The sequence below is a fragment of the Equus caballus genome, chromosome 28 (genome assembly GCF_041296265.1).
Source record: "Equus caballus isolate H_3958 breed thoroughbred chromosome 28, TB-T2T, whole genome shotgun sequence".
Taxonomy (NCBI): Eukaryota; Metazoa; Chordata; class Mammalia; order Perissodactyla; family Equidae; genus Equus; species Equus caballus.
In genome coordinates, this window is record NC_091711.1 from 32,593,652 (window position 1) to 32,608,575 (window position 14,924).

General features: G+C 40.9%; 1 protein-coding gene across 3 annotated transcripts in view; it reads left to right on the forward strand.

Moving 5' to 3' along the window:
• Window positions 1-7,013: 7,013 nt before the first annotated feature.
• The window catches only part of STAB2 (stabilin 2), a 147,905-nt gene continuing 139,994 nt past the window's right edge, over window positions 7,014-14,924 (forward strand). For all 3 annotated transcript variants that reach the window (XR_011433794.1, XM_023631534.2, XM_070254566.1), the window contains exons 1-3: window positions 7,014-7,360; window positions 10,385-10,518; window positions 12,484-12,599. Coding sequence is in view for 2 of the 3 variants with exons in the window: in XM_023631534.2 (XP_023487302.2) it covers window positions 7,283-7,360; window positions 10,385-10,518; window positions 12,484-12,599 (328 nt within the window). In the remaining variant the exon portion in view is untranslated. The remainder of the gene's footprint in view (window positions 7,361-10,384; window positions 10,519-12,483; window positions 12,600-14,924) is intronic.

Genomic DNA, 14,924 nt, shown 5'->3' on the forward strand with positions numbered 1-14,924 from the left:
GACTCTCAAAAGGGCCAGGATCTGACGAGTGTGCAGGAAAGCCTTTTGCCCTGCCAGTTCCTAATAACAACGGGTGCGTTTATTTACCTTCTCAAAAGCCCCACATACAGGAACCAGGAGGGGTGTTCCCGGCCAGGTGAAGGCATGGACATTTATCCATCTGTGTGTTCAGCCCTTTCTGTAGGATGGGAAGCATTACAGGGAGGCAATGCCTGGACCCCAATGTACGTGCTACCTGGAGACATAACATTTCAACCAAAACTGGTAGTCTCTTGAACCTGATATCTGAAACTCTCAATAATAACCTTCCTAGAAAATTCAGTCCTGAGAAGTGACAATGAGCTAAGGGTGCTTCTCTAGGAAGATTAGAAGTTAGACTACTTTCTCATCATGTATGGTGCTAAACAGTTACATCTTAGGGTACGTACACCATATGAAGTTGCTAGTATTAGTACATTTTTGACCTAAAAGAGTGACTGTTTCATATGGTTCAATCTGATATCTGCCTCTGCAGGCTGTTGAAATAGTTTGGGCAAAATACGCCCCATGGCAATAAATCTTAGCTTAAATGTATCCCCATGACATTTTCTTCATCAAAATCCCAGAATATTTGTATGCTTCCTTTGAGAAAGTAATTTTGAGGGATTGAAGCAATTTCAGATGACTTGGGGGAGAAAATAATATATCTATATTCCTCTAGGATGCACCCAGCATTCATGCCAGCCACCAAAATGTTCGATGTCTTAAAGACATTTGGACGGGGAGAAATCTCCTTAGGGTGAGAAGCATGAAAAGAAATGTTGTACAATCCTGTAAATGTGGAGAAGCAGAGTGAATATCATGTCATCCATCCCCCTTTTTTTACCCTAAATGCTAAAGGACTTGCTCAAGGTCAAGGTCAACGGTTTGGGGCAGAACTGAAGCCAGATCTTTGTATGTATTGAACCAATTCTCTTTTCTGAACTAGTACTCATCATATATGGAAAGAGTCTGGGACTTTGTGGATGAAAATCACTTCATTTTTAAGAAATAGAAAAATATTTAACATAAATTAGAAAAGTTTGATTTTGCAGATATCAGAATAGTGGTCCAATAGAACAGGATGCGGAAAAATTCACCGAGACACAAGATTTCAGAATGATCCATTTAGAGGGGTTACTCTGGCAGAGCTGAGTGGCATAAGGAGCAGAAAGAGCTGGTTTTGTAAGTGGCTCAGGGATTTTAAAAAAAAGAAGAGTGTGTTTTAATAAATGCTTTTTGGAGGATGATGGTATTTTACTTGAATTATCTAATCTACTTTCTATATAGCTGAGAAATTTTCACTGCGGTGAGTTCTTCTGTCAAACATTTGTATTGACTGCTTACTATATATCAAGCTCTCTTCCAGGTTTTTGAGATATCAGTTAATTAAACAGACAAAAATTCCTGTCCTTAAGGAGCATATATTCTAACTGGGGAGACAGATAATAAACAATAAACATAATAAAAAAGAGAATTGTAGGGTGACTAGAAAGTGATAGATGTCAAGGGAAAAGAGAAAGAAAATCAGAATAAGAGGAAGCCAGAGTGTGGGGCGGGATGGATGTAGGTTGCAGTTTTTAAGAGGAGTCTGCATAGGTCTCATGATGAGGATGGATGTGAACAGGGCTTGAAGGAAGTGAAGGAGTTAGTCAAGTGGTTCTTTAGGGGAAGGTCTTTCCAAGCCTAGACAAGTCACTGAGGTAGAGTGGTACCCGGCAGGTCTGTGCTCCAGTGTGTGCTCTGTAGAGCTGGTGTTGTACCGGTTCCTAGAGCATGGCAAGTCATTTCATATGGACTGTTAAGCCACGATCCATCCATTTTGCCCGTGTTATGCCATGCCATGGACGACAAGATCAATAGACCATGCAATGACCATTGGGAATTGGTGACCCAACATTTCAGTTCTGACCCAAGTATGGCTGTTGTCTGAATCTCAACCATATTCTTTATATTCATTCTTCAGGACTTTTGTGGCCATGGCCTTGTCTCAGTCTGACAACAATAAACAATTCCCAATTCAGTTCAGCATTTTAATGACTGAATTAGATGAAGCATAGATAATCCATTCATTAGCTTAGGCATCAGATATCAGGATCGTGGTCTACCATAACAGGCAAAGCATACGACTAGAGTAAGATTACCTGGCATCTATTACTAGTTCATCCTAAGTTATTGAGCCTGAATACATTATTCAGTTCCTTTATGCCTTCATTTTAACATCTACCAAATCAAGATACTACTTTTTGCCCAGTCTATTTCACAAAGTTTGTTATAAATTTTAAATGAGATAATATGTGCAAAAGTATGGTGGAAGCTATAATGCACAATACAGTGTGTTTATCCACCTCTATGTCCTCAGAGCCCAGCATAGTATCTGGCATTCCATAAATGTTTACTGAATGAATGAATGCATAAGTAAAATTTACAGTGTGATAGCAACCAAGAAAAAAAGCCATCCTATTAGACGTGACCTCTGTCTACACAATCAAAGTAAAGGTGGATACTTGGAACAGCTACCTCTATAAATCAGGCCAAATAAAGTAGTATTTAGACTCTCACTCGAAGACTTTTTAAACAGAGATTATTTCAAAACATGCTATTAAACGATAGACTACTCTCAGTTTAGCTTAAGTCCTTTTATCTAGAAAAATGCAAGATATTCTTACCCAAAGCAGGGAAGGCCGAAGGCCAAAAAAAAAAAGAATTCCATATTGCTCAGCAGATCAGTACAAGAAAGAGATTTTTTAAAAAAGAAACAAAGAACCATGTGGGTTCCTTTTAAATCATTTCTATATCTGGAATATAAATAACTGTTGAATTGCTTCAATGTTATGATTAGATGCGAAGGAGAGAAGAAAGTATTTTGTACTCTGGCCAAGACGTTTCAGGTGCCAAGAGTTCTGCCCAATGAATAAACAAAAAGAATGTCCAGGTGAATCTAACACCAAGCTGTTTGTATAATAAAACTGGACCCTGTGAAAAATGCCTACTCAGCGTGAAATCCACAAGCCAGGCAGAAAACTCCATCTCTCCTAGTGGGAGACTACCTTTAATAGTACTTGAAATTTTGAACTGAGATTTTGAAAGCCTGTTTCGTTAGTTCTGTTTGCTCCACCTTGGCCAGAATCTAAATTTTATCCAGGACCACATTAGGCTTGAAGGGGTCCTCGTAGGGGTGGGAGGCATTCCCAAATAGTTCCCACTGATGTCTCCTATGGAAAATTTTCAGGGATTTACGATTGCTTTCCCTTTTCTAAATTTTTACTCCCCAAAGCACCATTTTCATTTGGAAAAATTCTAGGAGTTCTTGGACCTGTTGAAGCGACGTAAAGCAATTTTTCCAATTTTCTAGATAGCTGCTCAAGAAAGATCAACACCCAGCTGCTGTTCTGAGCTCTTCTCTTTCCTCAATCTAGCAAAAACAGGACTGCTGAGAGAATGAAAAATAAATTTGAACCAGAAAATGAACCTGTGATCCCAATTTCTGGCCTTTTTATTTTTTCCTGCAAAGCAGAAGGTGCAATCGATCCCCACGTAAACGGTTAGGTTTGTTCTACTTTGGAAGCATAAACTCCAACCACGTTGGCCGTCTCACAAGGTCCAGAAGGACCTTGGTCAAGATTCAAGATCCAAAGCAGGTCATGTGGATGCTTCAGTGTCAACCTCTGGCTCCACTCTGCCTGAGTTCAAATGCCCACTGCACCCCTTACTGGCCTTATGACTTGGGACAAGTTAGTCAACCTCTCTCTGCCTCAGTCTCCTTATGTGCAAAATGAGAATGGTAATAAGACAATAATGATACCTATGTCTTAGGCTTGTGGGGAAGATTAAATATGGTAAGTGAATTAAAGATTAAGCATATCTGGCACATGTAAAAACTATGCGTGTGTTTGTGCTGATGGTGATGATGGTGATGATGATGGTGATGGTTGTGGTGGTAAAGACGGTGATGGTGAAGATAGTGAGTCTCCCTTCCTGGAAGGCTACTCAAAGCACACATGAAATGTTCTATTATTCAAAGGGACCAAGGACTGAAATCTCAGTAACTGGTATGGTGTAGAGAAAGGAGCAGTTAAACACTAACCACCCAGAATCCTGTAGCCACAGAGGATGTTCAATAGTGTTACCCAGAAGGTGCCCCTCTTTTGCTTTTTACAATATGGGAAAAGTCTCTGCACATTCCAATCAGGAAATTAATCCTCTCACCCAAGAGGAAAATACCACCTCTCTCATTGCCACCGCTGAGGACAGATCGCAGGGCAAAGGAAGTGAGTGCTAATCAAGGAGGACATAAGAAGGAAGCGGTGAGAGAGCAGAGGGCAGCCCTGGGCAGAGGAAAGCCATGCCCAGGTCTTAAGTGACTGCCAACTGCACAGTAGGAGATATTGGAGAGAGCAAACTGCCTGGGAAATGTTGTTGATTAAAAACCCTTGTCACAAAACGACTTTGAATGGTTAGAGAGATTACAGCAATCCACAAAAAAGAATATGGACCACAGTAAAGGAAGTGACATCCCACCCAGTGAGGGACACAGATTAGCAGAACTGGGTCAGCCCAGGACAGAGGAAATCCAGCCTTGCCTTGGAGCTTCACTGGGCTAAGGGTGGAGATTTGCGTAGCTGTTTTCTATGACATTAGCGTGTTTTAATGATATAATAGCAATGGTTAAGAGTGATTGAGTACCCACTTTGTGCTAGGAGCCATTCTAAGCACTTGTTGATTGCAGGTATACTTGGGGGAGGCACTGTTAGGGATTTGAAATAACTTGAAAAACCTCCGTTCATGGCAATCAAATGAGCCTAACAGAAATAAAATTAATTAACAGAACTATTCAGACAACTTCTAAATAAAGCCATGTGAGTAATATATATATTGTTTTAATGCAACTAATTGCTAAAGTGTATGAACAAGTCCCAGACTATGGTGTCCCCAAGGACACTGGCAGGCTAACTTCTTCATGCTGGTAATTTAAAAATAGACGATTCCATCTTCTAAAGTCTAGGACAGTATTTCCCTAAAAGAGATCAATGAACACTAGATCTGGAGGTGCTGAGGTTGGTTTGCAAAGAGACAAAGAATCTCTTGGTCTAAAAAATTTGGAAAATATTGCTTTAAGCAAAGTTGAATTGTTTTTGTTTGGTTTTCTTACATTATGTTCTACCATAGGACTTCCTAGAACCATTAATGGCCTGATGAGCGTGATCAATCCATAAGAAATGGACATCAGGAGCAGGGTTTTCCAAATGATCTGATGGGAGAATTCTTCCCCAGCACCCCCTGCACAGCATCTCCCAGAACTATTTAGAAAATGCAAGTATACGTTCATTTTATTATTTCCCCAAGGATCTAACCCATTCCAAGCCCCAGATACTTATCCATGTCCTTCAGGAAGAAAAGAATCAGAAAGAAGCTTCCAACTTCTTTCCCTGGTGTATTAGTTAACACCAGGTGTATTAGTAACAGCTTCTGTAACAGATAAACCTCAAAATCTCATTGGCTTCACACATTAATAGTTCATTTTTCCTCGAGCAACAGCCCCATGCAAGTGGCATCACCTACAAAGCTTTGAAAAATACTCCTTCTGTCCCTCACCCCCAGAAGTTCTGAACTGATTGTTCTGGAGCAGGGCAGGACATCAGAAAAAAATTTTTAAGCTCCTCCAAGACTCTAAGCCAGGGTTGAAATCCACGGAACCAAGTGATTCTAAGGACTTCCTCATCTGGTATCCTTCCATTCAGAATGCTGGGCTAGCCTCTGAAAGGCCTGTCTGTATTGGAAGTTTCTTAGATTATTGATCCATATAATGGAATGTTGTTTCAAAAATTCAAAGAGAGAAAGACTTTGCAGAAAAAGAAGGGTTATTTAACCAAAACTAGTCTCCATAACTGCATGAGTCTCCCAGTTCACTTAGTGTCATGAGATGTACCTTCATGAGCCTGTCTTGTTGATAAGGCCAGACTTTATCCTTTCTGGTTCTGGGCCTGACACTTTTTCATCACGTCAACAGGACTGGAACCCCCCTGCTATTTATTTATGCATTAAGTATTTATTGTTTTAGGCAGTAGAGGGTAGTCATTAACAGTCCTGGCTCTGGAGCCACGCAGTTTGAAAACTGGATCCACACCTAATAGCTGTGTGACCTTGGAAAAGTTTCATAACCTCTCTGCCTCAGTTGCCTCATCTGTAAAATGGGGAGAATAATCCTAACTATTTCACGAAATGTTGTGAGGATTAAACAGGTGAATCCATGGAAAAGTCTAGAATAGTGACTAGCACATAGCAAGTTTTCAAAATATGTTGGATGTTATTTATTTTTATTATTTTCAAATGCAGGTCTCTACTCTAGGCTGCTGGGGATACAGAGAAGATGAAGGCTTACCCCTATCTTCAAGGAATTCGCAATTGGGTATGAGAGACAGACATACAGACAGACAAATTGTGAGAGATGTGATTGGGCTTTTGTAACATTGTGTGCAAAATGCGGGGAGGGTGTCCAAGATGGTATTGGAGGGGCAAGACAGGAAGCCTTCCCTGAAGAGGTGGCATTTATCTGGGCCTTGATAGGTAAGATGAGACCTACAGGCTCAGTCATTTTCTACTGAAGTGACATGGAAAAGGGGAAAGAAGAATGGAAAACCCAACTGTCGGCATCTGCAAAGAGACCCTCCTGTGCAGTAGAGTTTGCCAACCGCACTGGGTGAGGCCACCACCCTCCTCCAAGTCAAGGACCTGGCTTTCTGCAACATTCCCTCTGTACTTGGAGTGGTACCCATTTATGGGCATCCCACAAATCCTGCCCAACGGCCAGCTTGGACCTTTGCATTCAGAGAGAGAGCCCTGCAGCTTTCCATGGTGTAGTTGTGCAAATGTTGGTATGGCTGTAGGTCCAGGAGGGGGCAGGACCAGAGGCAGGATGGGCAGAGCAGTGGGAGACAGGAGCTTGTCTTGGGAATTTCACAAGGCATAAAAATTCCGGATCGTGTCTCTGCCCCAGCCCCTTCAGGATATCCTGTCATTCAGCCAGGACATATATACAGTTGAGAGTGGCCAATTTCACCACGACCCTTGGATTTGTCATTTTTCCTGTGTAGAGGCAGGTCTCACGTATCATCAGTTTCAATCCAGGAAAAGGAGAGGAAAGGATTTAAAAGCAAACACTGAAATGAGAAAGAATTCACTGGGAGTTCATCAAACTAAATTAAAATAGCTAAATAATTCTGACAGGTGCCTGGCGCAGAGAAGGATCGAATATTTCCTCACCATGCTGCCAAATTTAATACTTTTCTTTCTTGGATTGGTTGTACAAAACTTCTGCTCCCCGCCTGAAACGACAGAGCAGGTAAGATGAGACTTGAAATTTTTTTATTTGTCGATTTTCACGATGTGTTCGAAAGCTTTTGGCTTTCCCATGTTGTCATGAGTAAAGAGTACTATCTGGACTTGGTAAAATAAAGAGGAATCCTGTGGAGAATAGGATCCTAAAGATACACCATCTTTCTGAAGGCGCGCTAACCCAGTTGGCTCCATTCATGTGCTAAAACGCCGTTGTTGGGATCTCTGATTCTAGCGTTAACATTCCTCTTTCCACTGCGGATTTTGGTACCCTTTTGTTTGTTTGTTTTAGCAGTCTCATCACTGTGAATACCTCCCATTGCATCATTCTGAGTGTAGAAAATAACAATGGTTGTAGAGAGATGGGTAGAGAGAAGCTCTGGGGAATTCCAGGTTGGGTGATAGCTGGTTGAGAAACACAGTATTACCAAATGCATCAGGAATTCATCCCCCTACCTTCCACGAGGTAGACAAAGTAGTCAAAGTCCCCAGGGCAGTCGTTTGGGTCGCCCTGGTGATGTACACCAGCACATCAGCCTCTCATGAGTTGTCATCGTAGCTCAAGTTTAGTATCAGATCCGCAGGAAGGCCAGACTAAAGGAGGTGTCTGTGAGAGGCAATCCAAGGGATTTATTTAAACGCGTTGCACAAGGTATGATTTCTGCTCTATTAAGGATAAAACTTAAGCATGATTCTGCGTCTGTGCCAGGCAAATTTTTATCAACACCAATTTCACTCCACTTGGCTGTACTTTGATAATGTTTTTCACAAAAACGTTGGAAGATTGCCTAATGGTTAGCGCTCCAGCTCTGAGGTTAGATACGGGTGGGTTTGAACTGTGGCCTTCGTTTGTTTGCTTAACAAATATATCTGAGGACCAGTCACTGTGCTCCACAGCTGACTAGCTGTTCGACCCTGAGTGAGTTAGTTAGTCTCTCTAAGCTTCAGTTGCTCCCCTGACAGGACTCCACAAACAGCAGTAATTATCCTCATCATCACCATCATCATCATCATCATCATCCAGTGCTTGCTTTAGTGCAGAAATCAGGCCTTGACTGATGTTTAAAGCTGAGTTCACTTTTCAAGAGAGGACCATCTGAGAGGTAGAATGAGCCCTTCCATTTGAAAAGGACAATTGATAGTCAAGGGATTTTTGAAAAGAGAGTACTAATTCTGGCCTACAAAGAAAGAAAAGACAACGGAATGTCACCGCATATACTTACGTAAATGGGAAACCCCCATGTAAAGAAAATGATGCTTAAAAAAACATAGAGGTGTCATGACCATTAAAGGGAGTTAATTCAAACTATCTCTAAGGGTGGCTTTTATTATTATTCCAAAAGGAACATTCCAGTGTATTTTGGTTCATAATGATCACCAAAGAAAACTGTCAGTCAAAACAGATTTTGTTTTCCTATACGCCACTTACAGTGTGCAGGGAAGAGAAACAGCTAATCGAGGAATCAGAAGACCACTGACTTAACTTGGGCAAGTCACTGAGCTCCCCTCACTCAGTTTTCTCCCCCTAAAATGAGGATGATGATTCCGGCCCTGCTTATCCTTAGGGTAGTTGAGATCAAGTAAGATGATTCCTCTGGAAGCATGCACCACCATAAATTGCTCTGTAAATGTAAGATTTCTTCTTAGGCAGCCTTTACATATATCAGTGAACTTAAAAGTAGTTCTGACATTCCCATCACACCTAAATTAGTGCTAGGCCCATGGGATAACAAAGAAGAGACATGGTCCTCTCCCAGAAGGGATTTTTAAATGGAGAGCAAAGATAGCAAACTTGCTCCACTAGCCAACCATAGGAAGAGTAGAAACTGAGAAAAGGAAGAGATGAGTATGGTTTTATGGAAGCGGTGGTGTGAAACGGGGCCTTGAAGGATATGAGGTTTGGGTAGTCAAGGGAAGGGAAAAGAACATTCCTATCAGGAGCGGCAACAAGCAAAACACAGAGTTGAGGATAGAGAAGCATTATGGGAACTTGCATTTACTGCCTACAATATTCCAGATCCTGTGCCAGGCAATTTGCACATCATTACATCATTTAAAGCTCTCAAGAACCTGGAGAGTTGTTATCAATATCTGCCCTTACAGATGACAGCAAAGAGCAAGGAATTCATTCAAGACTGTGCACATTGCAAGATACAGAGCTTGATTCCAAGCTTAGGTCTTTTGACCCCCAAGTTCAGTCTCAATTCATTGTACAAAGCTGCTTAATCGTAAGCTAGATGGGGAGATGAAGGAGACTTCAGAAAGGGGAGGAAATCTACTTGGGAGGATCAGTACCAGCATCATGGACAATGGGGGATCCTGAAGACACGGCCAAAGTGGGTCTGCATGATTCCTTTTAGCAATTAATTCTCTGCTTCCTGATGTTGTTAATTGACTGTATGTCTGTGTGTTTTCCTACCATTCATTCATTCAATCAACAAATATTTTCTGAGCATTACTATGTGCCAGACACTGTTCTAGGTGCTTAGGGTATAGCACAGGACAAAACAGGAAAAGATCTCTGGAGCCCACCTTCTAGATGGATTTTAATCCAAAGATTGCAAATGTGTTTGGGGTAGGAACTGTATGCCCCGTGGCATTTAGTGCTCAGACTAGATATTCTTGTGGAATCGATGCTGAAAGAATATCCTTGAGACCTGTTGATCTATGACTAATTGACCTTGAATAATCTGCTTTAATTATTTCCCATTTGAAAAGAGTATTCTGCAACATACTTAAGGTTTCCCATTTGGATATGAGTATGTAGTTACGTTACCTTACCTTGCTGGACTCCAAACTCTAAATCAGTGATGGCAGATGGGCAGCACAAGCAGCTCTTTCCCTTGCCCACAGCCATGACAGCCATTGCTTGTTGATCCCAGCACTATTTCCAGAGAAGATTGAAAGCAGCCCACCAGTCATTACCAATCAACCTCATTGCCTCTCTGTCATTCCACTGACATGAAGCCAATGGAAGACTGGCCAACCAAGCTCTGCTAATGGGACTTGATTTTTTTTTATGTTTTCCCAGGCAAAAAGATGCGATAAGAAATCTCGCCTTATAATTAGGACCGAGTGCCAATCCTGCTCACTCAACTTTGGAATTAACTGCCCAGATGGTTACACCAAGATTACCAATGGCTCCGTAGGGGTTCGAGATTGCAGGTACTCGTGAGAAAATAAGTGTGGGGAGTCTTGGAACCCAAGGGATCGTGAATCCAAATTGAAACTTCCTATCTCAAAAACTACAAAGCATTTCCATGATTGTTTCTTCCTCTAAGATTGCATTGAGCCCAAACTTAGGTAACTCACAACTATGACCTTGAGTCTAAAAAAATATATTATTATTGATTCACATTTAAATCAAATTCACTATATTACATTACATATAAACATTCTCCCTTCATCCTGCCCTTCTTTATTTTGAAAACCTGGATTTTGTTGCATTTGAGTAATATTCTAGTCAGAACATGTTAAAAGCCTTGGCTCTGATAGTCAATTCACTAACTAGCTGTGGACCCTGATACTAATTGGAACCCAAAGAGGGAGATGAATGAATTACAGCTTTGTTGCATTTATGTGGGCATTGCTTTCCTGAAATCCTCTTAGGATTCAAAACTCTTGTAATTCAAGGCTAATCCTTGCAGATGATGGCAAGCAGTTCTGCTCACCAGCTAATGGATGCGGCCGTGCAGCTCAAGTGCAAACACAATTTTTAATTTACTCAGTCTGCTAATTAAAAAATTAGACAGTATTCAATGAGTTTTTTCATTCAAGGATGAAGGATTAGTACTATTTCTTACTAGTACTAGTGAAACCTTAACACTGTTATATCACACTATTTTAAATTCACATTTGCTTAATGTAACTGCACTATATTCTAAAACCCCAAATCATCATTTTTAACAGAAGTTTCCCAACATTAACTGGACTGGAATTGGCAAGCATATGCAGCAGCTGACCTCTCAGTGACCAAAGTGGGCTCACATTTGCGACCAGATTTTCTGAGAAAGTACATCAGAAAGGGGTCAAAGTTAAAATTATATGGCGACTTTATTGAGAACGTTTTCGTACTGGTTACTTTTTCTCATGGCCAACGTGGGCGCTTGGTTATGTGCCCCGCCACCCCAACCCTCCCCACCCACACACACACGCAGAGGATAAGATTACTGCGCTCATGCTGTCTGTAATAGAACTGAAGACTTTGATCTGTCATTCCTTCATGCTGGAACCAACCCAAGACTGGTTCTCGAGGGGACGTTTGGTTCTCACTTTGGTGCCTACTCTCCCCATCTTTGTGGAGAGATGCTCCTGCCAGTGCGCTCAACTTTTCAAAGAAATCATCAACTCTGTCTCCAACTTGACTGCCCAGAAAGCCAGTAGTTCTGTGGTTAATCAGCTACATTCCAGGGGCTGGTTTAGTTGTACAACCTTGAACCCACCGCCACACTATTCTTAACAGGCCAGTTGAGAGAAATGGTATACATGGAGGATCATCTCTAGATACACTGAAGTCCTGGAATAAGCCATCCATGCAGTGATTCCTGGAAAAAGATAATGGTGGTCAGTCTCCATAGAATTGCTGTTCCAGAACTGTACCTCAGCTGGTACAAAAACTGTTCTAAGGAACTCAGCATATCTCCCTCAAGGAAACGGTGGAAAATGTTGCTCACAACATCACACTGCCTCTCACAGAAACTCTATCTATGGGATCTGCAAAAAATACCTGTGAATCCTGAGCAGTCAGTTTATTAAATCCACAGATCCTGTGATTCACATAACTCATGATCTTTCCCTCCTTGCTTTGGCTGCTGGGAGACTCAGTGGCAAGTTTGAAGCCCACCTCTAGCATGTCTTTAGAACCTAATATCATTTCTTTCATCTACTAACTTCACTTCTGACATCATTTCAGATATTTCGCCCCCATTTTCATCGTATCCTGATTTTTTTCATCCATTTTTAACAATTAAAGATAAATCATGGTTAAATTTTATTCTACCTAGAAAGCAAATATGCTCAATCTATATATTTTTAAATATAGGCAAGTATAAAAATCTAGGGCAATCCCACTGCCTACAGTTGACTGCATTGCTCTGGTCATGGGTTAACGTCCTCTCTTTACCCTCCAAGGTACACCTTTGAGGTCAGAACATACTCACTGTCTCTCCCTGGATGCCGCCATATCTGTAGGAAGGATTACCTTCAGCCTCAGTGCTGTCCAGGCCACTGGGGCCCAGACTGCATGGGTAAGTGACACAACACTTTTCTTGGACTTTTATATTTGCTTCTCGATGTCCCATTTCACAGAAAATTGAGAGGAAAGAAGCCCAATAAAAGGAGAATGTCAGCATCTTTTTCTAAAAAGTTCCAGCTCAGTCCATATGTAGAAAATCTTTCTTGCCCTGTCCGTCTTTATGAAGAAATCTGCTTTCTTCCAGGTAGAGATGTCTCTTTAAAATAATTCTTTACAAGTCAGAAAAAGCGACAATTGAAAGGATATCCATTTTTATAAAAAAGATAACTGACCATAGAGAGGAAGTAAGAATGCTGGGCTGTTATGACCCCAAATACGATTTTCTTTAAGAAGAAATTTCATTACAACGTCTCAAAGACTGTAGTTATTGTTTGGCAACCAAAATAATCATCAAATCTTCTAAAACTGTAAGTCTTAGAACGTAATATCAAACTCCATAATGAGCAGATTCCACTGTAAGAAAAACTACGAGCCGAGTCTGAGTCAATGGTCTAGTCAGACTCCTGTGGTCAGGCATAGCAATGTTAGCTGAAATTGAACTTCTATCCTGATTAAAGATGTTAACATTCGAGTAGTGACTGAGTCCTGGCTATGACATGCAAATTACGTAGCTCCTCTCTTTTCTTGATAGTGAAAAATCAGACATTTTAGTTCATGAATTTACCATGTTTTCCGTCTTCTAATATGCAATGAAAACATCTCCTTAAGGACCCACTTAAGGGGCAAGATTACTTCTCTTTTGCTTTATCTTTTTCTGATTAAAATAATATAAGTAAATCGTACACAGCTTATAAATTTTGGAAAAGTATAAAGAAAGAAAAAAATAGCAATTTGTATTCTGTCACACATGGGAAATCCTAAATAGTTTGGTTAATTTCCCTGGTCTTTTATTCCACGTGGCTTCTAAATAGTTGAGCCCATATTGTATACATAATGTTGTCTCCTGTTTCTTTTTTTAATTAATGATTAAATGAATTATAGCTTCCATTTATTTAACACTACTGACATTAGGTGCTAGAGAAGTACTTGGCCTGTATTATCTGATCTAACTCTAAAACACATCTTTGAGTTAGACATTTTTATCCCCATTTTACCCATGAGGAATCAGAGATTTGAAGATTATCTCTTGCAGTTTCCTTTCGGCTCGTAAGTGATAAAGCAAGTTCAAGTTCACAGCTGCCTGGCACCAAACCCTGCTTGTTTTCTACTCTCACTGCCTGGAGGAGAACTTGTCAATAAAAAAAAAAAAACAGAGAGAGAAATCCTCCAAATGTGTCGCTAATTTGTCTTTTGATTGGTAGGTCTCTGTGGCCCTCCCAGTCAATGCTGGAATATCCTCCTTGCCCTGGAAAGGTTGTTTCAGTTTAGGGTATCCTGGCCCTTCTCTCTGTCAAGTGCTCTGTTCTCGGCTTCACCCCAGCATGTTGGCACTGTGTGTTTCTAACAGTTTATTGCATCAGAATCAAGCTATTACATTTCAAGAACTTTTTTAGCACAAAACCTAGTCACCATCACATCCAGTCCTTAAAGACATCCTGATGTAATGATAGAAAGAACTTTTAGATTGACTTTTCTCTTTCTAACCCATGAAAACCAATCTGATGCTGAGTTATTAATCAGACACACCGTAGACAAGAAAAGGCCTTGTCCAAGATGCAGTAACGAAAGTCAGCGTGTCCAACATCCCGAAGGACAGACCACAGCCAGGAAAGCCACAGGACACTGGGCCTGCCACCAAGGTTTAGGTTTGAAACTAGTTCCATCATTACTGGTTTGGACAAGTGACTTCCTGCTTATCCCTCAGTCCTTTTAGCTGTCAAATGGGAGTAAAAATTCCTACTTTACAAAACCGTCGTAGAAATTTTAAAACATTAATAAAGGTGAAAGTACTTGGCAAAGTGTATGGCACAAAGAAGTCACTTTTAAATGTTTTAGGAATAAATGAATGAGCAAATCACAGTCAAAATAGACCTCTGATGATAAAAGGCAGATAAAATGACACCATGTCTCCGAGCCCTTTTTAATCAGTAGGTAACTCATGAGACATGAGCAGGCAAACAGGATGCCAAATCTTCATGCCATTAATTCATGCCATCGCCCTGTACTATGCGCAAAGGCTCACATCTACCATCCAAGGAGTCTGAGAATATTCCTTGAGCATTCAGGCATCTCCTCCTCATAGGTCTTGAGGCCAGAGAAGCAAAACGTGACAACCAATGCCTGGACATTCTTTCTGCTGTCCTCTCGTTGGGGCAAAAAGGGTAATTCCCTTTCTCTTCATCTTCCAAACACAGTAAATGTCTCGAAAGGCTTCCTT